The 26,212-nt window shown below is 48.4% G+C and overlaps 1 protein-coding gene across 1 annotated transcript in view; it reads right to left on the reverse strand.

Annotated features, from left to right (window-relative positions):
* Positions 1–26,212, reverse strand: part of sptbn5 (spectrin, beta, non-erythrocytic 5) — a 635,480-nt gene that overhangs the window by 431,248 nt on the left and 178,020 nt on the right. Inside the window, exons 19-24 of the mRNA XM_070878655.1 lie at positions 24,640–24,927; positions 21,677–21,911; positions 19,544–19,683; positions 14,553–14,652; positions 4,571–4,741; positions 2,270–2,434 (exon numbers count right to left, since the gene is read on the reverse strand). Of these exons, the coding sequence (XP_070734756.1) occupies positions 2,270–2,434; positions 4,571–4,741; positions 14,553–14,652; positions 19,544–19,683; positions 21,677–21,911; positions 24,640–24,927 (1,099 nt within the window). The remainder of the gene's footprint in view (positions 1–2,269; positions 2,435–4,570; positions 4,742–14,552; positions 14,653–19,543; positions 19,684–21,676; positions 21,912–24,639; positions 24,928–26,212) is intronic.

Raw genomic sequence — 26,212 nt, forward strand, 5'->3', positions numbered from 1 at the left:
TGAGTGAATGCTGCACTGTCGGATGTGTAGTACCGAGGGAGCGCTGCACTGTCGGAGAGGCAGTACTGAGGGAGTACTGCACTGTTGGAGCGGCAGTACCGAGGGAGCGCTGCACTGGTATAGGGTTTGTGTTTCGGAAGAGATTCTCAGGTGGATGTAAAAGATCTCACGGCACAATTCAAAGAACAGCAGTGGGGTTCTGGCCAATATTTATCCCTCAACCAATAACAAAAATACACACTCTGAAGCACAATACCATGGCCACATATACAGCTATGTAAGTAACAGAATGAATGTGACATGAGCAACATTCCAACACTGCTCTTCTGTTTCTGTATGGAGCAACATGGAGAAACGTAGGTCCCTTGCAGTCGGATTCAGGTGAATTTATAATGGGGAACAAAGAAATGGCAGATCAATTGAAGAAATACTTTGGTTCTGTCTTCACGAAGGAAGACACAAATAACCTTCAGAAGTACTAGGGGACCGAGGGTCTAGTGAGAAGGAGGAACTGAAGGAAATCCTTATTAGGCGGGAAATTGTGTTAGGGAAATTGATGGTATTGAAGGCCGATAAATGCCTCGGGCCTGATAGTCTGCATCCCGGAGTACTTAAGGAAGTGGCCCTAGAAATAGTGGATGTATTGGTGATCATTTTCCAACAGTCTATTGACTCTAGATTAGTTCCTATGGACTAGAGGGTAGCTAATGTAACACCACTTTTTAAAAAGGGAGGGAGAGAGAAAGCGGGTAATTATAGACCGGTTAGCCTGACATCAGTAGTGGGGAAAATGTTGGAATCAATTATTAAGGATGAAATAGCAGCGCATTTGGAAAGCAGTGACAGGATCGGTTCAAGTCAGCATGGATTTATGAAAGGGAAATCATGCTTGACAAATCTTCTGGAATTTTTTGAGGATGTAACTAGTAGAGTGGACGAGGGAGAACCAGTGGACGTGGTGTATTTAGACTTTCAAAAGGCTTTTGACAAGGTCCCACACAAGAGATTGGTGTGCAAAATCAAAGCAGATGGTATTGGGGGTAATATATTGACGTGGATAGAGAACTGGAAGCAGAGAGTCGGGATAAACAGGTTATTTTCAGAATGGCAGGCAGTGGCTAGTGGAGTGCCGCAGGGCTCAGTGCTGGGACCCCAGCTCTTTACAATATACATCAATGATTTGGATGAAGGAATTGAGTGTAATATCTCCAAGTTTGCAGATGACACTAAACTGGGTGGCGGTGTGAGCTGTGAGGGGGACGCTAGGAGGCTGCAGGGTGACTTGGACAGGTTAAGTGAGTGGGCAAATGCATGGCAGATGCAGTACAATGTGGATAAATATGAGGTTAGCCACTTTGGGGGAAAAAACGCGAAGACAGAATATTATCTGAATGGCGGCAGATTAGGAAAAGGGGAGGTGCAACGATACCTGGGTGTCATGGGTCATCAGTCATTGAAAGTTGGCATACAGGTACAGCAGGCGGTGAAGAAGACAAATGGTATGTTGGCCTTCATAGCTAGGGGATTTGAGTATAGGAGCAGGGAGGTCTTACTGTAGTTGTACAGGGCCTTGGTAAGGCCTCACCTGGAACATTGTGTTCAGTTTTGGTCTCCTAATCTGAGGAAGGACGTTCTTGCTATTGAGGGAGTGCAGCGAAGGTTCACCAGACTGATTCCCGGGATGGCAGGACTGACATTTGAGGAGAGACTGGATCAACTGGGCCTTTATACATTGGAGTTTAGAAGGATGAGAGGGGATCTCATAGAAACATATAAGATTCTGACGGGATGGGACAGGTTAGATGCGGGTAGAATGTTCCCGATGATGGGGAAGTCCAGAACCAGGGGACACAGTCTTAGGATAAGGGGTAGGCCATTTAGGACTGAGATGAGGAGAAACTTCTTCACTCAGAGAGTTGTTAACCTGTGGAATTCCCTGCCGCAGAGAATTGTTGATGTCAGTTTATTGGATATATTCAAGAGGGAGTTAGATATGGCCCTTAAAGCTAAGGGGATCAAGGGTATGGAGAGAAAGCAGGAAAGGGGTATTGAGGGAATGATCAGCCATGATCCTATTGAATGGTGGTGCAGGCTCGAAGGGCCGAATGGCCTACTTCTGCACCTATTTTCTATGTTTCTATGAAAGGAAGCCAACTCCTCACTGGTCATAACGCCTGGATGGGCTACATTCACCCCGAGAGTCAATGGCCAATACCGGCCATGGGTACCCATGCCCCCACTCACACCGGCTGGAAGGATAGGTGCCCACCTGCAGTAGCTCCATGAGCTGCTCCTGTTGTCCGGCTTGCCTCATTTTGTCCCCGCGTTCCACCATCTTATGGTGCAGCTCCGTCCACTTCTCCCTTAATGCCACCAGTCGGGACTTGATGCTGTCCCCGGCGTAATGGTTCTCCTGGATGAGTTTATTTCCTGTCTGATAGTGAACACACAAACCATGGCTGAGATACAATAGAAACATATACAATAACATCCCCACCGACACCTGGGAGTCTCTGGCCAAAGACCGCCCTAAGTGGAGGAAGAGCATCCGGGAGGGCGCTGAGCACCTCGAGTCTCATCGCCGAGAGCATGCAGAAATCAAGCGCAGGCAGCGGAAGGAGCGTGCGGCAAACCTGTCCCACCCTCCCCTTCCCTCAACGACTATCTGTCCCACCTGTGACAGAGACTGTGGTTCTCATATTGGACTGTTCAGCCACCTAAGGACTCATTTTAAGAGTGGAAACAAGTCTTCCTCGATTCCGAGGGACTGCCTTTGATGATACAGTAACACACGCAACCCTAAACATTTCAATCACTGTCAGACAAGACAATTTTACACAACTTATCATAGAATCAAAGAAACTTGCAGCACAGAAGGAGGCCATTCGGCCCGTCGAGTCAGTGCCGACACTTAGAGCAGTCGTGCTCAGTCCCACAGCCCTGCTTTCTGTCCGTAACCCGGCCAGTTCCTCATCCTCAAGAAACTGTCCGACTTCCTGTTAAAATTATTGATGGAATCAGCTCCTGCCACCGTTCCAGGCACAGCCTTCCCGATCCCCACAACTCTCTGAGTGAAAAAGTTTCTCCTCATGTCCCCTCCAGACCTTTTGCCAATAATTTTATGTCTATGACCGCTGGTTACTGACCCACTCACCCGAGGGAAAAGTTTTTCTCAAACTACTCTATCAAACCCTCTCATCATATTGAAAACCTCTATCAGGTCACCTCTTACCCTTCTCTGTTCCAAGGGGAACAGTCTGAACCTTCCCCAACCTCTCCTCATAACTGCAGCCCCTCATCCCCGGTAACATCCTCCTCTGTACCCTCTCTCAGGCCTTTACATCTTTCCTGGAGTGTGGGGCCCACAATTGTCCGCAATATCCAGCTGAGCCCTATCCAGAGAGTTTGAGCATTTTAATCCCCAAACACGGGACGGGGGGGGGGGGAGGGGTTTGAGTCAGCTGGGTTGTTTAAATGTTAAAAATCCCAAAACAAGCCGCCCACTTGCGGTTTTAATGGAGTGAGGTGGGGGGGCGGGAGCTGTGTGACCATCCCCGCTTTCAGGAGACGGGTCGCTCATTTAAATATTTTAATCAGACTGCGTGCCTCACATTTTTCTTCATTTTAGGACCATGGGCAACCTGGCAACTAAGTGGAGGCAAGGATGCTGCATTCCCCTGGCCTTTCCAACCCATCACTTTCCTCTTAATTCTATGGGCTTCCATCTTCTTAACAAACCACTTTCCAAAAATCCATATATACAACATCGACTGCACTATCTTGACCAACCCTCTAAGAACATAAGAATTAGGGGCAAGAATAAGCCAAATGGCCCCTCGAGCCTGCTCCGCTATTCAATAAGATCATGGCTGATCCTTGACTCAATGCCACTTTCCCGCTCAATTCCCATATCCCTCGATTCCCCTAGAGTCCAAAAATCTATCAATCTCAGCCTTGAATATATACAGAGCCAGCATCCACAGCCCTCTGTGGCAGAGAATTCCAAAGATTCACTACCCTCCGAGTGAAGAAATTCCTTCTCATCTCTGTCTTAAATGGCTGACTTCTTATCCTGACCTATGACCTCAGTAGCATATGGTGCAGTTACCCCATTGACCTATGACCCCAGTAACACGGTGTAGTTACCCCATTGATCTATGGCCCCAGTATCATGGTGCAGTTACCCCAGTGACCTATGACCCCAGTAACACGGTGCAGTTACCCCACTGACCTATGACCTCAGTAACACGGTGCAGTTACCCAAATGACCTATGACCTCAGTAACAGGGTGCAGTTACCCAAATGACCTATGACCTCAGTATCACAGTGCAGTTACCCCATTGACCTATGATCCCAGTATCACACAATGGTGAAGCAGCCTCACTGACAGGAAGGTTACAAGCAGCATTACAAAGCTCCACCTTACATGACCCCAGCGGTGGGTGTTCGGAGTGTCCGCTAGGACCTGCAATGTGCATTGCCTGGGAGTCTCTGAGTCAAAGGCTGGCAATGGCCTGGGGCTGTGGTTTAAGGGAGCCTCTGTTAACTGGACAGGAGTAGCCATACGCACCTGCTTCAGGTCCTCCACCCGGACTTGGTTTGCCATCACTTCCTGCTCCACGGCCTCATGTCGCTTCAGTTTGCGGAGGATGTTCGTGGGGTCTCGGTATGATTCATCCGAGGCAATCTCGTACTTCTCATCAATCCACATCAGGAGCTCGGCAGCATCTCTGTTAAATTCCTAGAGGAAAGGAAATAAAGGAGTGAAGCAAGAGTTCTGCCTTGGTCACTGTTCGTCTGGAGCACTGCATCCAGTTCTGGGCACCGCACCTCAGGCAGGATATATCGGCCTGCGAGGGGGAGCAGCGCCGATTCACCAGAAAGGTACCAGGGTTAAAGGGTTAAATTGTGAGGACAGGTTGCATAGACTAGGTTGAAGGGAGATCTGCTTGAGATGTTTAAGATGATTAAAAGGATTTGATATTGTCATGTATGTATGTTTGGGTTTACTAGCCACCAGGTGGCGCCACTGTCAGAGGTCATTGGGCTGTGCGCACATGTGTGTGGCCCAGGTATAAAAGGCCAACCATCTTGTAATGTGCACTTTGGGCCCTAATAAAACAGAGCCAGGTTGTACCTGTTAGGAGTTTACAGTATTCAGTCTTTTGAGTTATTGCATACACAACAGATAGTGGATTGACAGAGAAACTATTTTCCCTGGTAGTGGGAGTCCAGAATAAGGGGGTGTAACCTTAAAGTTAGAGCCAGGCCATTCAGGGATGATGTCAGGAAGCACTTCTTCACACAAAGGGCAGTGGGAATCTGGAACTCTCCCCCCCCAAAAGGCTGTTGACGCTGAGGGTCGATTGAAAATTTCAAGATTGAGGTTGCTGGATAGTTGTTCGGTATGGGTATTAAGGGATATGGAACCAAAGCGGGTAGATGAGACTGAGATGCAGATCTGTGACTAGAAATGATTTCATTGAATCGAGGGGCTGAATGGCTTCCACCTATCCCTATGAGCATCTTCCTTCTTCTAAGCATCAGCTCAAATCACCTGGGCCTCGAGTTTCTGACCATCCCCAAAATATCATCAGGTTCAATTCATCTATTCTCTCCAGGATGTTGAGAACTTAAATAATCTCTCCCTGAGTCGTCTCTTCCCCACAGTTACTGACCCCGGGCTCCTCACCTTCTCTGAACAGCTCAGATACCGGACACTTGGAATCAGTTTGGTTCCCTTTCCTACGCTGAACTGTACCCGCTACTCCAGGTGTGGGTATCAATGCCCAGACCCGTACCCGCTACTCCAGGTGCGGGTATCAATGCCCAGACCCATACCCGCTATTCCAGGTGTGGGTATCAATGCCCAGACCCATACCCACTACTCCAGGTGTGGGTATCAGTACCCAGACCCATACTCACTACTCCAGGTGTGGGTATCAATGCCCAGACCTGTACCCGCTACTCCAGGTGCGGGTATCAATGCCCAGACCCGTACCCGCTACTCCAGGTGTGGGTATCAATGCCCAGACACATACCCACTACTCCAGGTGTGGGTATCAGTACCCAGACCCATACCCTCTACTCCAGATGTGAGTATCAATACCCAGATTGTGCCCAGTACTCCAGGTGCGGGTATCAATGCCCAGACCCGTACCCGCTACTCCAGATGTGGGTGTCAATGCCCAGACCCATACCCACTACTCCAGGTGTGGGTATCAGTACCCAGACTCATACTCAGTACTCCAGGTGTGGGTATCAATGCCCAGACCCGTACCCGCTACTACAGTTGTGGATATCAGCAACCAACTCTCCAGGTGTGGATATCAGTACCCAGACCCATACCCACTACTCCAGGTGTGGGTATCAGTACCCAGACCTGTACCCGGTACTCCAGGTGTGGGTATCAGTACCCAGACCCATACCCACTACTCCAGGTGTGGATATCAATGCCCAGACCTGTACCCGCTACTCCAGGTGTGGGTATCATGCCCAGACCTGTACCCACGACTCCAGGTATGGATATCAATGCCCAGATTGTACCCAGTACTCCAGGTGTGAGTATCAGTACCCAGATTGTACCCAGTACTCCAGGTGTGAGTATCAGTGCCCAGATTATACCCGGTACTCCAGGTGTGAGTATCAGAACCCAGAACTACAGGTGTGAGTATCAGCACCCAGATTGTACCCAGTACTCCAGGTGTGAGTATCAGTACCCAAATTGTGCCCAGTACTCCAGGTGTGAGTATCAGTACCCAGATTGTGCCCAGTACTCCAGGTGTGACTATCACTACACAGATTGTACCCAGTACTCCAGGTGTGAGTATCAGTACCCAGATTGTGCCCAGTACTCCAGGTGTGAGTATCAGTACCCAGATTGTACTCAGTACTCCAGGTGTGAGTATCAGTACCCAGATTGTACCCAGTACTCCAGGTGTGAGTATCAGTACCCAGATTGTACCCAGTACTCCAGGTTTGAGTATCAGTACCCAGATTGTACCCAGTACTCCAGGTGTGAGAATCAGTACCCAGATTGTACCCAGTACTCCAGGTGTGAGTATCAGTACCCAGATTGTACCCAGTACTCCAGGTGTGAGTATCAGTACCCAGATTGTACCCAGTACTCCAGGTGTGAGTATCAGTAACCAGATTGTACCCAGTACTCCAGGTGTGAGTATCAGTACCCAACTTGTACCCAGTACTCCAGGTGTGAGTATCAGTACCCAGATTGAACTCAGTACTCCAGGTGTGAGTATCAGTACCCAGATTGTACCCAGTACTCCAGGTGTGAGTATCAGTACCCAGAACTCCAGGTGTGAGTATCAGTACCCAGATTGTACCCAGTACTCCAGGTGTGAGTATCAGTACCCACACTGTGCCCAGTACTCCAGGTGTGAGTATTAGTACCCAGATTGTACCCAGTACTCCAGGTGTGAGTATCAGTACTCAGATTGTGCCCAGTACTCCAGGTGTGAGTATCAATACCCAGATTGTACCCAGTACTCCAGGTGTGAGTATCAGTGCCAAGATTGTGCCCAGTACTCCAGGTGTGAGTATCAGTACCCAGATTGTGCCCAGTACTCCAGGTGTGAGTATCACTACACAGATTGTACCCAGTACTCCAGGTGTGAGTATCAGTACCCAGATTGTGCCCAGTACTCCAGGTGTGAGTATCAGTACCCAGATTGTACCCAGTACTCCAGGTGTGAGTATCAGTACCCAGATTGTACCCAGTACTCCAGGTGTGAGTATCAGTACCCAGATTGTACCCAGTACTCCAGGTGTGAGAATCAGTACCCAGATTGTACCCAGTACTCCAGGTGTGAGTATCAGTACCCAGATTGTACCCAGTACTCCAGGTGTGAGTATCAGTACCCAGATTGTACCCAGTACTCCAGGTGTGAGTATCAGTACCCAGATTGAACCCAGTACTCCAGGTGTGAGTATCAGTACCCAGATTGTACCCAGTACTCCAGGTGTGAGTATCAGTACCCAGAACTCCAGGTGTGAGTATCAGTACCCAGATTGTACCCAGTACTCCAGGTGTGAGTATCAGTACCCACACTGTGCCCAGTACTCCAGGTGTGAGTATTAGTACCCAGATTGTACCCAGTACTCCAGGTGTGAGTATCAGTACTCAGATTGTGCCCAGTACTCCAGGTGTGAGTATCAATACCCAGATTGTACCCAGTACTCCAGGTGTGAGTATCAGCACCCAGATTGTACCCAGTACTCCAGGTGTGAGTATCAGTACCCAGATTGTGCCCAGTACTCCAGGTGTGAGTATCAGTACCCAGATTGTGCCCAGTACTCCAGGTGTGAGTATCACTACACAGATTGTACCCAGTACTCCAGGTGTGAGTATCAGTACCCAGATTGTGCCCAGTACTCCAGGTGTGAGTATCAGTACCCAGATTGTACCCAGTACTCCAGGTGTGAGTATCAGTACCCAGATTGTACCCAGTACTCCAGGTGTGAGTATCAGTACCCAGATTGTACCCAGTACTCCAGGTATGAGTATCGGTACCCAGATTGTACCCAGTACTCCAGGTGTGAGTATCAGTATCCAGATTGTACCCAGTACTCCAGGTGTGAGTATCAGTACCCAGATTGTACCCAGTACTCCAGGTGTGAGTATCAGTAGCCAGATTGTACCCAGTACTCCAGGTGTGAGTATCAGTAACCAGATTGTACCCAGTACTCTAGGTGTGAGTATCAGTACCCAGATTGTACCCAGTACTCCAGGTGTGAGTATCAGTACCCAGATTGAACCCAGTACTCCAGGTGTGAGTATCAGTACCCAGATTGTACCCAGTACTCCAGGTGTGAGTATCAGTATCCAGATTGTACCCAGTACTCCAGGTGTGAGTATCAGTACCCAGAACTCCAGGTGTGAGTATCAGTACCCAGATTGTGCCCAGTACTCCAGTTGTGAGTATCAGTACCCACACTGTGCCCAGTACTCCAGGTGTGAGTATCAATAACCAGATTGTACACAGTACTCCAGGTGTGATTATCAGTACCCAGATTGTACCCAGTACTCCAGGTGTGAGTATCAATACCCAGATTGTACCCAGTACTCCATGTGTGAGTATCAGTACCCAGCTTGTACCCAGTACTCCAGGTGTGAGTATCAGTACCCAGATTGTACCCAATACTCCAGATGTGAGTATCAGTACCCAGATTGTACCCAGTACTCCAGGTGTGAGTATCAGTACCCAGATTGTGCCCAGTACTCCTGGTGTGAGTATCAGTACCCAGATTGTACCCAGTACTCCAGGTGTGAGTATCAGTACCCAGATTGTACCCAGTACTCCAAGTGTGAGTATCAGTACCCAGATTGTGCCCAGTACTCCAGGTGTGAGTATCAGTACCCAGATTGTACCCAGTACTCCAGGTGTGAGTATCAGTACCCAGATTGTGCCCAGTACTCCAGGTGTGAGTATCAGTACCCAGATTGTACCCAGTACTCCAGGTGTGAGTATCAGTACCCAGATTGTACCCAGTACTCCAGGTGTGAGTATCAGTACCCAGATTGTACCCAGTACTCCAGGTGTGAGTATCATTACCCACATTGTGTCCAGTACTCCAGGTGTGAGTATCAATAACCAGATTGTACACAGTACTCCAGGTGTGAGTATCAGTACCCAGATTGTACCCAGTACTCCAGGTGTGAGTATCAATACCCAGATTGTACCCAGTACTCCAGGTGTGAGTATCAGTACCCAGATTGTACCCAGTACTCCAGATGTGAGTATCAGTACCCAGATTGTACCCAGTACTCCAGGTGTGAGTATCAGTACCCAGATTGTACCCAGTACTCCAGGTGTGAGTATCAGTACTAAGATTGTACCCAGTACTCCAGGTGTGAGTATCAGTACCCAGGTTGTACCCAGTACTCCAGGTGTGAGTATCAGTACCCAGATTGTACCCAGTACTCCTGGTGTGAGTATCAGTACCCAGATTGTACCCAGTACATCAGGTGTGAGTATCAGTGCCAAGATTGTGCCCAGTACTCCAGGTGTGAGTATCAGTACCCAGATTGTGCCCAGTACTCCAGGTGTGAGTATCAATACCCAGATTGTACCCAGTAATCCAGGTGTGAGTATCAGTACCCAGATTGTACCCGGTACTCCAGGTGTGAGTATCAGTACCCAGATTGTATGCAGTACTCCAGGTGTGAATATCAGTACCCAGATTGTACCCAGTACTCCAGGTGTGAGTATCAGTACCCAGATTGTACCCAGTACTCCAGGTGTGAGTATCAGTACCCAGATTGTACCCAGTACTCCAGGTGTGAGTATCAGTACCCAGATTGTACCCAGTACATCAGGTGTGAGTATCAGTGCCAAGATTGTGTCCAGTACTCCAGGTGTGAGTATCAATAACCAGATTGTACACAGTACTCCAGGTGTGAGTATCAGTACCCAGATTGTACCCAGTACTCCAGGTGTGAGTATCAGTACCCAGATTGTACCCAGTACTCCAGGTATGAGTATCGGTACCCAGATTGTACCCAGTACTCCAGGTGTGAGTATCAGTATCCAGATTGTACCCAGTACTCCAGGTGTGAGTATCAGTACCCAGATTGTACCCAGTACTCCAGGTGTGAGTATCAGTACCCAGATTGTACCCAGTACTCCAGGTGTGAGTATCAGTAACCAGATTGTACCCAGTACTCTAGGTGTGAGTATCAGTACCCAGATTGTACCCAGTACTCCAGGTGTGAGTATCAGTACCCAGATTGAACCCAGTACTCCAGGTGTGAGTATCAGTACCCAGATTGTACCCAGTACTCCAGGTGTGAGTATCAGTATCCAGATTGTACCCAGTACTCCAGGTGTGAGTATCAGTACCCAGAACTCCAGGTGTGAGTATCAGTACCCAGATTGTGCCCAGTACTCCAGTTGTGAGTATCAGTACCCACACTGTGCCCAGTACTCCAGGTGTGAGTATCAATAACCAGATTGTACACAGTACTCCAGGTGTGATTATCAGTACCCAGATTGTACCCAGTACTCCAGGTGTGAGTATCAATACCCAGATTGTACCCAGTACTCCATGTGTGAGTATCAGTACCCAGCTTGTACCCAGTACTCCAGGTGTGAGTATCAGTACCCAGATTGTACCCAATACTCCAGATGTGAGTATCAGTACCCAGATTGTACCCAGTACTCCAGGTGTGAGTATCAGTACCCAGATTGTGCCCAGTACTCCTGGTGTGAGTATCAGTACCCAGATTGTACCCAGTACTCCAGGTGTGAGTATCAGTACCCAGATTGTACCCAGTACTCCAAGTGTGAGTATCAGTACCCAGATTGTGCCCAGTACTCCAGGTGTGAGTATCAGTACCCAGATTGTACCCAGTACTCCAGGTGTGAGTATCAGTACCCAGATTGTGCCCAGTACTCCAGGTGTAAGTATCAGTACCCAGATTGTACCCAGTACTCCAGGTGTGAGTATCAGTACCCAGATTGTACCCAGTACTCCAGGTGTGAGTATCAGTACCCAGATTGTACCCAGTACTCCAGGTGTGAGTATCATTACCCACATTGTGTCCAGTACTCCAGGTGTGAGTATCAATAACCAGATTGTACACAGTACTCCAGGTGTGAGTATCAGTACCCAGATTGTACCCAGTACTCCAGGTGTGAGTATCAATACCCAGATTGTACCCAGTACTCCAGGTGTGAGTATCAGTACCCAGCTTGTACCCAGTACTCCAGATGTGAGTATCAGTACCCAGATTGTACCCAGTACTCCAGGTGTGAGTATCAGTACCCAGATTGTACCCAGTACTCCAGGTGTGAGTATCAGTACTAAGATTGTACCCAGTACTCCAGGTGTGAGTATCAGTACCCAGGTTGTACCCAGTACTCCAGGTGTGAGTATCAGTACCCAGATTGTACCCAGTACTCCAGGTGTGAGTATCAGTACCCAGATTGTACCCAGTACATCAGATGTGAGTATCAGTGCCAAGATTGTGCCCAGTACTCCAGGTGTGAGTATCAGTACCCAGATTGTGCCCAGTACTCCAGGTGTGAGTATCAGTACCCAGATTGTACCCAGTACATCAGATGTGAGTATCAGTGCCAAGATTGTGCCCAGTACTCCAGGTGTGAGTATCAATACCCAGATTGTACCCAGTAATCCAGGTGTGAGTATCAGTACCCAGATTGTACCCGGTACTCCAGGTGTGAGTATCAGTACCCAGATTGTATGCAGTACTCCAGGTGTGAATATCAGTACCCAGATTGTACCCAGTACTCCAGGTGTGTGTATCAATACCCAGATTGTGCCCAGTACTCCAGGTGTGAGTATCAGTACCCAGATTGTACCCAGTACTCCAGGTGCGAGTATCAGTGCCCAGATTGCACCCAGTAGTCCAGGTGTGCGTATCAGTACCCAGATTGTACCCAGTATTCCAGGTGTGAGTATCAGTACCCAGATTGTACCCAGTACTCCAGGTGTGAGTATCAGTACCCAGATTGTGCCCAGTACTCCAGGTGTGAGTATCAGTACCCAGATTGTACCCAGTACTCCAGGTGTATCAGTACCCAGATTGTACCCAGTACTCCAGGTGTGAGTATCAGTACCCAGATTGTGCCCAGTACTCCAGGTGTGAGTATCAGTACCCAGAATGTACCCAGTACTCCAGGTGTGAGTATCAGTACCCAGATTGTGCCCAGTACTCCAGGTGTGAGTATCAGTACCCAGATTGTGCCCAGTACTCCAGGTGTGAGTATCAGTACCAGATTGAGCCCAGTACTCCAGGTGTGAGTATCAGTACCCAGATTGTGCCCAGTACACCAGGTGTGAGTATCAATGCCCAGATTGTACCCAGTACTCCAGGTGTGAGTATCAGTACTCAGATTGTACCCAGTACTCCAGGTGTGAGTATCAGTACCCAGATTGTGCCCAGTACTCCAGGTGTGAGTATCAATGCCCAGATTGTACCCAGTACTCCAGGTGTGAGTATCAGTACCCAGATTGTGCCCAGTACTCCAGGTGTGATTATCAGTACCCAGATTGTACCCAGTACTCCAGGTGTGAGTATCAGTACCCAGATTGTGCCCAGTACTCCAGGTGTGAGTATCAGTACCCAGATTGTACCCAGTACTCCAGGTGTGAGTATCAATACCCAGATTGTGCCCAGTAGTCCAGGTGTGAGTATCAGTACCCAGATTGTACCCAGTACTCCAGGTGCGAGTATCAGTGCCCAAATTGTACCCAGTACTCCAGGTGTGAGTATCAGTACCCAGATTGTACCCAGTACTCCAGGTGTGAGTATCAGTACCCAAATTATACCCAGTACTCCAGGTGTATCAGTACCCAGATTGTACCCAGTACTCCAAATGTGAGTATCAGTACCCAGATTGTGCCCAGTACTCCAGCTGTGAGTATCAGTACCCAGATTGTACCCAGTACTCCAGGTGTGAGTATCAGTACCCAGATTGTGCCCAGTACTCCAGGTGTGAGTATCAGTACCCAGATTGTGCCCAGTACTCCAGGTGTATCAGTACCCAGATTGTGCCCAGTACTCCAGGTGTGAGTATCAGTACCCAGATTGAGCCCAGTACTCCAGGTGTGAGTATCAGTACCCAGATTGTACCCAGTACTACACGTGTGAGTATCAGTACCCAGATTGTACCCAGTACTCCAGGTGTGAGTATCACTACCCAGATTGTACCCAGTACTCCAGGTGTGAGTGTCAGTACCCAGATTGTGCCCAGTACCCCAGGTGTGAGTATCAGTACCCAGATTGTACCCAGTACTCCAGGTGCGAGTATCAGTGCCCAGATTGTGCACAGTACTCCAGGTGTGAGTATTAGTACCCAGATTGTACCCAGTACTCCAGGTGTGAGTATCAGTTCCCAGATTGTACCCAGTACTCCAGGTGTGAGTATCAGTACCCAGATTGTACCCAGTACTCCAGGTGTGAGTATCAGTACCCAGATTGTGCCCAGTACTCCAGGTGTGAGTATCAGTACCCAGATTGTACCCAGTACTCCAGGTGTGAGTATCAGTACCCAGATTGTACCCAGTACTCCAAGTGTGAGTATCAGTACCCAGATTGTGCCCAGTACTCCAGGTGTGAGTATCAGTACCCAGATTGTGCCCAGTACTCCAGGTGTGAGTATCAGTACCCAGATTGTATCCAGTACTCCAGGTGTGAGTTTCAGTACCCAGATTGTACCCAGTACTCCAGCTGTGAGTATCAGTACCCAGATTGTACCCAGTACTCCAGGTGTGGCCATAACTGTGCCTTGTACAGACTCATTATCCAATCCTGAGATTTGTGCTGTATCTCGAGATCCCATTCACTTTCCTCACTGATGCTGCACACTGCGCTGTTAGTTTCACACAGCTCTCCACCAAACTGACTGCTGGCTTTACTTACATAATAACAGTCACTACACTTCAAAAAAGCAGTAATCTGTTGACGGTGAAGTGCTTAGGGACATCCTGATGGTCTGAAACTCACTGCATAAACGCAACTTCATTCTTGATTATGAGTAAAACCATCAACCTGCCAGCGTAATCCAGACCTGGAGTTTCTGGGACTGTGACAGCTTGTTCCTCCGATGGGCACTGCTCCGGTTCAGGTCACTCCATTTGTCCCTGATCAGATTCACCCTCTTCTGTATCCTAGAGATAAAAAAAAAATTATACACAGCTGCGGCTAAACAGCGCAGAACACGACCTGCACAATTCAGAGCTCACGTTACACCACCAGAACAGAGTAACCGGTCGTCCACCTCATGGCTCACTCAAGGTGCTTGCTGAGTTTGCCTCCATGACAGCAGTGACTACACTGCCACAGTCATTTATTGGCTCTGCATTAACTTGGGAGATCCTGAGGATATAAAAGGTGCTGAATAAATGCAAGGTCTTTCTTTCTCACAACATACCCCAGCAGAAAAATGGGGAAAAAAGACTTGCATTTATATAGCGCCTTTCACGACCGCAGGATGTAACAAAGTACTTTACAGCCAATGAAGCACTCTTGAAGTGTAGTCACTGTTGCGGCAGACAACATACTGCTGAGAAGTGCAAGTTCTTGGCATGGTATGCTGCAGATCTGCACGCTGCCAGCAAAGGTCTACAAGAGAATGCGAAATGAAGGAGATGTAGAAGTGTGGAGCTCCAGACAAGATCGCCAATGCATTGATCATGCTACATAGAAGACAGCCCATCATGGGTTAGGCTGGAACTTCCAACATGATGGTTAATTAAAGAGTTAACAGCAGCTTCCCATAACGTCAGGGAGAACTAATGTAGCTCGAGATACAAGAAGGATCAGCTTTCTTACAGACAGTGCAAACATGAGGAAAGCTCCAGTGAGGAAAGTGGGACTGGAAGTAAGAAAGACTTGAGGAGACCACATGCTGTTGGGATAAGTTAACAGGTGTGCAGCCCAAGGATGACCGGAGGACTATCATCAGGACCAGCCTAGTTTTGCCTTGATGGCAATCACTTTAAATCCAGTCACAAAACATAAAGGGCAAAATCAATGGATGGGAAATCAGGGGTTTTGATCGTCTGATAAGGCGCCCGGTGCTGGTGAGACACTGCCCGTGGCTCAGAGTCTCTGAGAATTTCATCCAAGGAGTCTGAAAGCCAGCTGCAGTTAATCTCCACGGGATGAAAATGGACTTTGGTGAATCGGCAGCCTGTTTTACATCTCGCCCAATATTCGTTTTCAATTACTTCAATCGAAAAGATCATCTGGCGCGGTGCACAACAGGCTGCCAACACTCTCGCCCGGTTCACACTTTCGCCAAAGACCCGTTTCACCCCTCTGTTCCCGGCACAAATCTATAAAAATGTTGGAAGGTCTGCTCAATTGTCTTCAAGGCTTGAGAGAGGAACCAAGACACATAATTCAAACAGCTGTGGCTCAGTGGGCAGCACACTCGCCTCTGAGTGAGGAGGTTGTGGGTTCAAGTCCCACTCCAGGGACTTAAGCATAAAAATCTAGGCTGACAGACTCAGTGCAGTGCTGAGGGAGTGCTGCACTGTCGGAGGAGCCGTCTTTCGGATGAGACGTTAAATCGAGGCCCCATCTGCTCTCTCAGGTGGACGTAAAAGATCCCACGGCACTATTTCGAAGAAGAGCAGGGGAGTTATCCCTGGTGTCCTGGCCAATATTTATCCCTCAATCAATTAAAAAAAAAACCAGATTATCTGATTATTATCACATTGCTGTTTGTGGGAGCTTGCTGTGCGCAGATTGGCTGCTGCGTTTCCCACATTACAACAGTGACTACACTCCAAAAGTACTTCATTGGCTGTAAAGCGCTTTGAGACGTCCAGTGGTCATGAAAGGCGCTATATAAATGCAAGTCTTTCTTTTTATAAACAATGCTGTGTGGTTGGTTCAGTTATGTATGCTGACTGCTCAGTTTTAAATTAATCGGTTACTTAAGTGGAAGGAGCCCCAGCTACTGTTCCAGGACTATTTAATAACCTGAATTGTACAACAAGATCTGCAAATCCCTGCTACTTGTTGTTGTCAGAGGCAGATCCAGTGGAGGCACAGGGTCATTCCAGGAGTGAAATCAGGAATGTTAACAACGGTCTTTGTTTGTTATATTGGGCCTGTTACCAAAAGCTGACCTGGAAGTTAGAGGCACTGAAGATACTCTTGAGGTCACAGGATCACCTATGAGAGTAATCTAAGAATCGGAAAATAAAACAGGAGCTAAAATAAGGGTAAAACCCAAATTGGTATCATAGAGCTTTTATTGGGGTGTGGAACACAGAGGATCCAAGAGACACAGCAAGGATAAAGCTCGGTTTCAGTTATATTAGAACAAGGGGAGCAATGAGGATAAATTAGCGGCTAACATAAATAGGAACCCAAAGGGGCGGATTTTCGGGCTTTCACCATTCTGTTTTTCGCCCCGGAGCGGCGGCGATGAGGTGTTGTGTCCGGGCGGTCAGCCTCCAGTGCCCCGCAGCGATCCTCGGGTCCGGTTTAGCGGCGGCGCGGAGCAGCACCACCTGGAAGAGCAGCACCTGGTGTGCTACGCCCCTGGTTGTGACATCGGCGTGAGTTTGGACTATTGCTCGACCCATCCGCCCCGAAGCACGCCACGCAGTGACCTCGTGGGAAATCAGGGCGCTCCAACAATGCCGACAGCGAAGAGTTGATAATAGACTCCTAAGGTCAATGTGATTGTTTTTTATTTACATTTTTTTGTGATTTGTGTTGTGGTGGCGTGGGCAATGTTTTGGGAAGGGTTTTGTGGATTTTTTTTTTAGGTTTCCTACCCCCCCACCACCACCCACCCCTCCAGCGTCTCTCGGAGTACTCCCAGCCCGGTCTTTAGCTCGGGAGTTTCCCATGCTCACGCCCTAAGAGAGGTGTACACCATCATCATCAAAGGCAGTCCCTCGGAATTGAGGAAGACTTGCTTCCACTCTAAAAGTGAGTTCTTAGGTGGCTGAACAGTCCAATGTGGGAATTACAGTCTCTGTCACAGGTGGGACAGACAGTTGTTGAGGGTAAGGGAGGGTGGGGAATCTGGTTTGCCGCACGCTCCTTCCGCTGCCTGCACTTGATTTCTGCATGCTCTCGGCGACGAGACTCGAGGTGCTCAGTGCCCTCCCGGATGCTCTTCCTCCACTTAGGGTGGTCTTTGGCCAGGGACTCCCAGGTGTCAGTGGAGATGTTACACTTTATCAGGGAGGCTTTGAGGTTGTCCCTGTAATGTTTCCTCTGCCCACCTGGGGCTCGCTTGCCGTGTAGGAGTTCTGAGTAGAACGCTTGCTTTGGGAGTCTTGTGTCGGGCATGCGAACTACGCCTCCCTTAGCACTGCATCCCCTGATGCAGAGCCCAGATGCCCAAACTGGGTAAAATGAAAAAGTCAAACTAAGAAACTGAGAAAAGTTAGGATGGAAATTGCAGAAACTTTGGCATCAACCTTCCAATCCTCCTTGGATATGGGGGTGGTGCCAGAGCACTGGAGGATTGCAAACGTTACATCCCTGTTTAAAGAAGGGGAGAGGGATAAACCCGGTAACTACAGGCCCATCAGCCTGACGTTGGTGGTGGAGAAACTTTAGAGACAATAATTTGGGAAAAAATTTAGTGACATTTGGAAAAGTATGGACTAATAAATGAAATTTAGCATGGATTTGTTAAAATAGGTGCAGGAGTAGGCCATTTGGCCCTTCGAGCCTGCACCACCATTCAATAAGATCATGGCTGATCATTCCCTCAGTACCCCTTTCCTGCTTTCTCTACATACCCCTTGATCCCCTTAGCCCTAAGGACCATATCTAACTCCCTCTTGAATATATCCAATGAACTGACATCAACAACTCTCTGCGGCAGGGAATTCCACAGGTTAACAACTTGATGGAGTTCTTTGATGAAGTAACAGAGAGGGTTGATGAGGCTGGTGCAGTTGATGTTGTGCATATTGACTTTCCAAAGGCATTTGACAAAGTGCCACATAATTAAAGCCCAGGGACAGTGGCAGCATGGATACAAAATTGGCGCTGGGACAGAAAGCAGAGAGTAGTGGCAAACGGTTGTTTGTAGGTCTGGAGCGGGTATACAATGGTATTCCCCAGGGGTCAGTAGTCAGACCGCTGCTCTTTTTGTTATATTAATGACCTGGGCTCTGGTATATAGGGCATTATTTCAAAATTTGCAGATGATGCAAAACTTGGAAATAGAGTAAATAATGAGAAGGATAGTAACCGACTTCAGGAGAACACTGACAGACTGGTAAAATGGACAGATACATGATAGATTAAATTTACCACAGAAGTGTGAAGTGATATATTTTGATAGGAAGAATGAGAGGAAATAGGAACTAAGTGGCACAATTTGGATTATTGGGTAGCTCTACCAAAGAGCCAACACAGGCACGACGGGCCGAATGGCTTCCTTCGGTGCGGTATCATTCTATGATTCTAATGGGGGGAGAAAAATTAGTTTACAAAAAAGTCAGCTGTCTCTCAGAAAGTATAGCAATTAACGTTTCAAGGACACCCTCAAAGCCTCCTTGATAAATTGCAACATCCCCACCGACACCTGGGAGTCCCTGGCCAAAGACTGCCCTAGGTGGAGGTGATGCATCCGGGAGGGCGCTGAGCACCTCAAGTCTCGTCGCCGAGAGCATGCAGAAACCAAGCGCAGGCAGCGGAAGGAGCGTGCGGCAAATCAGTCCCACCCACCCCTTCCCTCAACGACTGTCTGTCCCACCTGTGACAGAGACTGTGGTTCCCATATTGGACTGTTCAGTCACCTAAGAACTCACTTTTAGAGTGGAAACAAGACTGCCTTGATTTCGAGGGACTGTCTATGATGATGATGATGATGATAGCAATTATACATCAGGGCCAGAGTGAGCAGAATTAAGGCTCAGACAAGTTTGGAGGTTGGCCACTAGCTGTCCCTGTGTCTTTTCAATGAAGTTGCGTTGACGACAATGGCAATGAGCTTACAGACTTCAGCATGCGTATTTGACCTAATACAGATATGGGCAGTTCCAAGTCAGCGGCTAAGCTGTTGATACGTACGTTCTGTTGGTGCAGTTGCTGTTCTGGGAGAGTCTGGAGGCTCTGTCCTGGATCCCTCGAATCCTCTGGTCAGTTAGTTTCAGCACATTCTCAAAGTCTTCCTGTCTCTTCAGCAGGCTGCTCACAGAGTCCACGGTGTCCTTTAAAAACAATTCAAACTGTTACAGCTCTCGGGGCTCAGACTCACAGCCTCATCTCACTTCAATGTCTCCTTTGAATTGTGTCAGCATAGCTCAGTGGTACCTCTCTCACCCCAGAGTCAGAAGGTTGTGTACTCAACTCCCACTTGAGACTTGAACACATAATCCAGACCAGCACTCGACGAGACTTTAAACCGAAGCCCCGTCTGCTCTCTCAGGTGGACCTAAAACATCCCATGACACTATTTTAATGAAGAGCAGGGGAGTTCTCCCTGGTGTCCTGGCCAATATTTATCCCTCAATAAACTCCAAGTTCCCCTTCAAATCACACACTATCCTGGCTTGGAAATATATTGCCGTTTCTTCAGCGTCGCTGGGTCAAAATCCTAGAACTCCCTCCCAAACAGCACGTGGAGGTACCTTCATCACACGGACTGCAGCGGTTCAAGGCGGCAACTCACCACCAACTTCTCAAGGACAATTAGGGATGGGCAATAAATTCTGACCTTGCCAGCAACGCCCACATCCTATGAACGAATTAAAAATAAACATTTTTAATTTGATTTTAGCCCGACTCGGCTTGTTCTTGGAATGTTTATTTATTGTCCATCGCTTGTGGTCCTGAAGGCATTAAAAGTCAACCAAGTCGTGTGGGACTGGAGTAGTGTGTAGTTCAGACCAGGTCAGAGTGGCAGGTTCCTTTACCTGGGAGGACATTAGTGAATCGGTTGGGTTTTTACAATCCGGCAACTTTCATACCATCAGTCTGCAAATTATGAGATTTATTGCCATGGTGGGATTTGAACTCAGAACCTCTGGGTTACGAGTCCTGTATGATAACTAGGCTACCGCACCCTAAACCCGGTCCACACAGGAATCTTACAGTCAGCAGAGAAAGGAAACTTGCACACCAGCAGTTCGTGCTGGACCTAGGTCCCAAGGATGAATGGGCACTGCTCCATCCAGTCCCCTCCTGTGCTATACCTGGACATACAGCGTTCAGTGCTAACACTAGCAGCCATTAGCAGGAGAAAATCCTCACTCCTCACACTGAGCAGCTCAAACACTCTCAAGGAAAGTCCGTATGAGCCCAGTCCACATAAGAACATAAGAGTAGGCTATTTGGCCCCTTGAGCCTGCTCCGTCATTCAATAAGATCATGGCTGATCTGATCCTGACCTCAACTCCACTTCTCCGCCCGCTCCCCATAACCCTTGACTCCCTTATTGCTCAAAAATCTGTCTATCTCCACCTTAAATATATTCAATGACCCAGCGTCTACAGCTCTCTGGGGCAGAGAATTCCAAAGATTCATGACCCTGAGAGAAGAAATTCCTCCTCATTTCTGTTGTAAATGGGTGACTCCTTATTTTGAAACTATGCCCGCAGTTCTAGATTCCCCCATGAGGGAAAACATCCTCGCCACATCTACCATGTCCAGTCCCTGCAAAATCTTATACGTTTCAATAAGATCACCTCGCATTCTTCTAAACTCCAAAGTGTACAGGCCCAACCTGCTCAACCTTTCTTCATAAGACAACCCCTTCATCCCAGGTATCAACCTCATGAACTTCCTCTGAACTGCCTCCAATGCAAGTATATCCCTCCTTAAATAAGGAGACCAAAACTGTACGCAGTACTCCAGGTGTGGCCTCACCAATACCCTGTACCATTGCAGCAGGACTTCCCTACTTTTATACTCCACCCCCCTTGCAATAAAGGCCAACATTCCATTTGCCTTCCTGATTACTTGCTGTACCTGCACACTAACTTTTTGTGTTTCATGTACAAGGACCTCCAGGTCCCTCTGTACTGCAGCATTTTGTAATGTCTCCCCACATAAATAATAATTTGCTTTTTTATTTTTCCTACCAAAATGGATAGCCTCCCAGTTTCCCACATGATGCACAATGTCGGGCTCGCCAGGCCCATAGACTGTGCAGCTGGAGGTCTATTGTGTAAAAAGCAGAAAGTGCAGAACAATGGACGTTACCCCAAGATCGTCGATCTTCAGGAAGGCTTCGTGGCCAGACAGTGTGGCCTCAATGCGATCTGCCTCCCGGTTAAACTGCTGCAGCTTGAGTCCTTCCTGCAGCTTCGCATTGCGTTCCTTCCACACATCCTCCAGCTTTGCCTGCATGTCCATCATTTTCTGCATCATTTGTTCAACATCACCGGTACAGCTTGTCTTTAGCACTCGATTCCCCAGCTCATTCAGCTCCTTGAACCTATCACAAACAAAAGATGCACTTTAACTCCAGCCAACACTTCCTACCCACAGCCGATTATAAACCCCAGGCTGGCCAGCCACACCACCGCCCCCATTCTATAATGCAAGAATACAAGAGCAGGGAGGTTATGCTTGAACTGTATAAAACATTGGTTAGGCCGCAGCTAGAGTACTGTGTGCAGTTCTGGTCACCACATTACAGGAAAGATGTGATTGCACTAGAGAGGGTACAGAGGAGATTTACGAGGATGTTGCCAGGACTGGAAAACTTCAGCTATGAGGAAAGATTGGATAGGCTGGGTTTGTTTTCCTTGGAACAGAGGAGGCTGAGGGGAGATTTAATTGAGGTGTATAAAATTATGAGGGGCCTAGATGGAGTGGATAGGAAGGACCTATTCCCCTGAGCAGAGGGGTCAACAACCAGGGACATAGATTTAAAGTAATTGGGGGGAGGTTTAGAGGGGATTTGAGGGGAAATTTCTTCACCCAGAGGGTGTTGGGGGTCTGGAACTCACTGCCTGAAAGGGTGGCAGAGGCAGAAACCCTCACCACATTTAAAAAGTACTTGGATGTGCACTTAAAGTGCCGTAACCTACAGGGCTACAGACCAAGAGCTGGAAAGTGGGACGAGGCTGGGTAGTTCTTTGTTGGCCTCCACGGACACAATGGGCCGAATGGTCTACTTCTGTGTCGTTAATTTTCTATGAATCTATGATTCACTCTTTCTCCCCAGCCTGGTAACTTTCCCTCTGACCTCTTAAGAGTTCATTATAACCAGATGCTGCAACAGAGCGATCTGGGGGCATTCTCCCTGCCCTCATGCTGTGCCTGCTATGGCTCACTGCTCAGTAGCTCAGTGAGCAAGGAATCCCTGGTGCTAACCCATGGTGCTAGCCATCGAACGTTTGGTGCAGCAGGGAAGGAGGCCATTTGGCCCATCATTTCTCTGGTGCTTCTTGTTTTGGGTCACGGAGCGGAGGGGGGGAGGGGGGGTGGAGGGCTGTCGGGTCAGGTTCCCGCATCCAGACAGAGTGGAGATATTCAGAGCTGTGGTTGCCTATGGAAACAGGACCGTGAACAGAGACTACAGTACACGAGATTCAAGGAAATACACGTGAATTATCTCACACAGAGTGGGTGTCTGGTACCCTGGACAGGGGTGTAGGAGAAGATGAATGGAAAGGACAGGAAAGGGCCAGGGTGATGAATGAATGACGAAGCGTATACTGAAGAGAAGAGTCACTGTGGAAAGCAGAGGGGGATGGGGAAAGGAAGACGTACATGGGGTGGGATAATGTTGGAGGTAACGGTGAAGGATGAGCTGCCAAATGCAGTGACTAGTGAGGTAGAAGGAGAGAACGGAGTGGGTGGGAGAGGGGGCGTGGGGTGGTGATAATCTTCACTGGGAGGGAAGGGAGAGGGAATGGACCATAGAAGCAGGAAATGAAGACGACATTTCAGAGGTTTGGTGGGAAAAATTGAAAAATCAGAGCAAATGTGACAGAGAAACTAGGAGAAAGGGATAGAGTCTTACAGGAAACAGGGTGGGAAGAAGGATAATACAGGCAATTGTGGGGTCTGTGGGCTTGTAATAAATGTCTGTGGAAAGCCCATCAGCAGAGACAGAGAGGGAGGTGTGCAGAAAGGGGAGGGATGAGTCAGAGACGGATATGTGAAGGTGAGGGATGGTGGAGATTAGAAGCAGCAACTACACAGGCCGAGGATGAGGTCATAGAGCGGGTCCTGAAACAAAGAACACTCCACATTACCTTCAAAAAGAGCCACGGCCTTTGGGGTTCCAATAGCAACACCTTTTATCTGGAGGAAGTGAGTGTAGTTAAAGAGAAGCTGTTCAAGGTGAGAAGAGGCAGACGGAGGAAGGTGGTGGTGGATGGAGGGTTCGCAAGCTGTCTTGGTGAAGAATGGAGGTGCAGTGGGACTGGGCAACAACAACTTGCACTTATAAAGTGCCTTTAACATAGTAAACTGTCCCAAGGCGCTTCACATGAGCGCTAGCTGATAAAAGTTGACACTGAGCCATATAAGGAGATATTTTGACAGCTTGGTGAAAGAGAGAGGTTGAGAGGTGAAAAGGTTCAGGGAGGGAATTCCTAGGGCCCAGACAGTTGGTCGCCAAGGGTGGAGCGATTAAAACCAGGGATGGGCAAGAGGCTAGAATTGGAGGAACACAGCGCTCTCGGAAGGCTGTAGGAGATTACAGAGGTTGGGAGGGATGAGGCCATGGAGGGATTTGAAAACAAGGTTGGGAATTTTATAATCGAGGTGTTGCCGGACCGGGAGCTAATGTAGGTCAGCAGACACAGGGGTGCTGGGCGAATGAGATGTGCTGCGAGTTAGGGAAGGGACAACAGAAAATGATTGGAGTCAGAGCTTGAAATCATCAGTTCTGAAGGGGCAGAGGCATCCAAGTATTCTGGTCCCTGATACCTGAAGGGAGAATGTGGAACTGAGGATTGAAGAGCTACAATATAGATAGACGTTGTTAGAGAGAGTTCAGAAGCGTGCATGTGACAATGTGTGTATACCTGACGTACTTGTTGTTCTCCACCTTGCCCTCTCACACCTCCCGCCCTGGTTTTGGTCTAACTTCCAGCTCTAACTTTGGGTCTACACATTAACAGGTCTTTTGCTCTTCAGGTACAGGCCCATCCTGCACTGTCGCCCCAGCGGTAGCTGAGATTGCTCCTCACTGGGGTGTTGCTTACTTGATTTTCTGTGCGTTGATCTCCAACAGCAGATCACCATGTTCCTTCAGAAGATTCTCAGCTGAGCCCACGTCAAATCCCATCTCCTTGCTGTCCAGCTTGTCCTTCATGGTGCTGGCCCACAGGAGCAGCTCTTTGCTCTCCTGGTTGTACAGCTGCTGGTTGTACGCGTCGGTCAGATGCTGTTTCCTCCTTGAGGCCTGAGTCTTCACCCTCTGCAACACCGCCTCCATCTCACGCACCTGCACCATGATCGCAGCACTCTCTGCAGGATTTGTGTCCTGGATTCTGAAATGATGCACGTCATTAGACAGAGGACATAAAACAAAAGCAAAATACTGCGGATGCTGAAGTAAAAACAGAAAATGCTGAAAATACTCAACAGGTCAGGCAGCATCTGTGGAGAGAGAGAGATAGAGAACAGCGGGTACTGAGTTCCAACACTGTGCACTAACTGACATCACGATATTACAAACTGTAGGATGGGCCTCAAACTGAGTGCCATGCGGTGGGATACTACTGTTATTCAGATCTTGACACTAACACTGAGGTTTGAGCCCTGGATGAACCACATGCTACTTTGGGAGTGTATGATGCGACGGTGTAGGGGGAGCTTTACTTTGTATCTAACCTGAATTGTACCTGCCCTGGGAGTGTTTGATGGGACGGTGTAGGGGGAGCTTTACTCTGTATCTAACCTGAATTGTACCTGCCCTGGGAGTGTTTGATGGGACGGTGTAGGGGGAGCTTTACTCTGTATCTAACCTGAATTGTACCTGCCCTGGGAGTGTTTGATGGGACGGTGTAGGGGGAGCTTTACTCTGTATCTAACCTGAATTGTACCTGCCCTGGGAGTGTTTGATGGGACAGTGTAGAGGGAGCTTTACTCTGTATCTAACCTGAATTGTACCTGCCCTGGGAGTGTTTGATGGGACAGTGTAGAGGGAGCTTTACTCTGTATCTAACCCGTGCTGTACCTGCCCTGGGAGTGTTTGATGGGACAGTGTAGAGGGAGCTTTACTCTGTATCTAACCCGTGCTGTACCTGCCCTGGGAGTGTTTGATGGGACAGTGTAGAGGGAGCTTTACTCTGTATCTAACCCGTGCTGTACCTGCCCTGGGAGTGTTTGATGGGACGGTGTAGGGGGAGCTTTACTCTGTATCTAACCTGAATTGTACCTGCCCTGGGAGTGTTTGATGAGACAATGTAGAGGTAGCGTTACTCTGTATTAATCCCGTGCTATATCTGCCCGAGGAGCGTTTGATGGGACAGTGTAGAGGGAGCTTTACTCTGTATCTAACCCGAGAAGTACCTGCCCTGGGAGTGTTTGATGAGACAATGTAGAGGTAGCGTTACTCTGTATTAATCCCGTGCTATATCTGCCCGAGGAGCGTTTGATGGGACAGTGTAGAGGGAGCTTTACTCTGTATCTAACCCGAGAAGTACCTGCCCTGGGAGTGTTTGATGGGACGGTGTAGAGGGAACTTTACTCTGTATCGAACCTGAGCTGTACCTGATGCTAACACTGAGTGCCTGAATCTCTCAGCATTATATTCTGCAACACGAACATCCC

This window comes from Pristiophorus japonicus, chromosome 4, assembly GCF_044704955.1.
Source record: "Pristiophorus japonicus isolate sPriJap1 chromosome 4, sPriJap1.hap1, whole genome shotgun sequence".
Taxonomy (NCBI): domain Eukaryota; kingdom Metazoa; phylum Chordata; class Chondrichthyes; family Pristiophoridae; genus Pristiophorus; species Pristiophorus japonicus.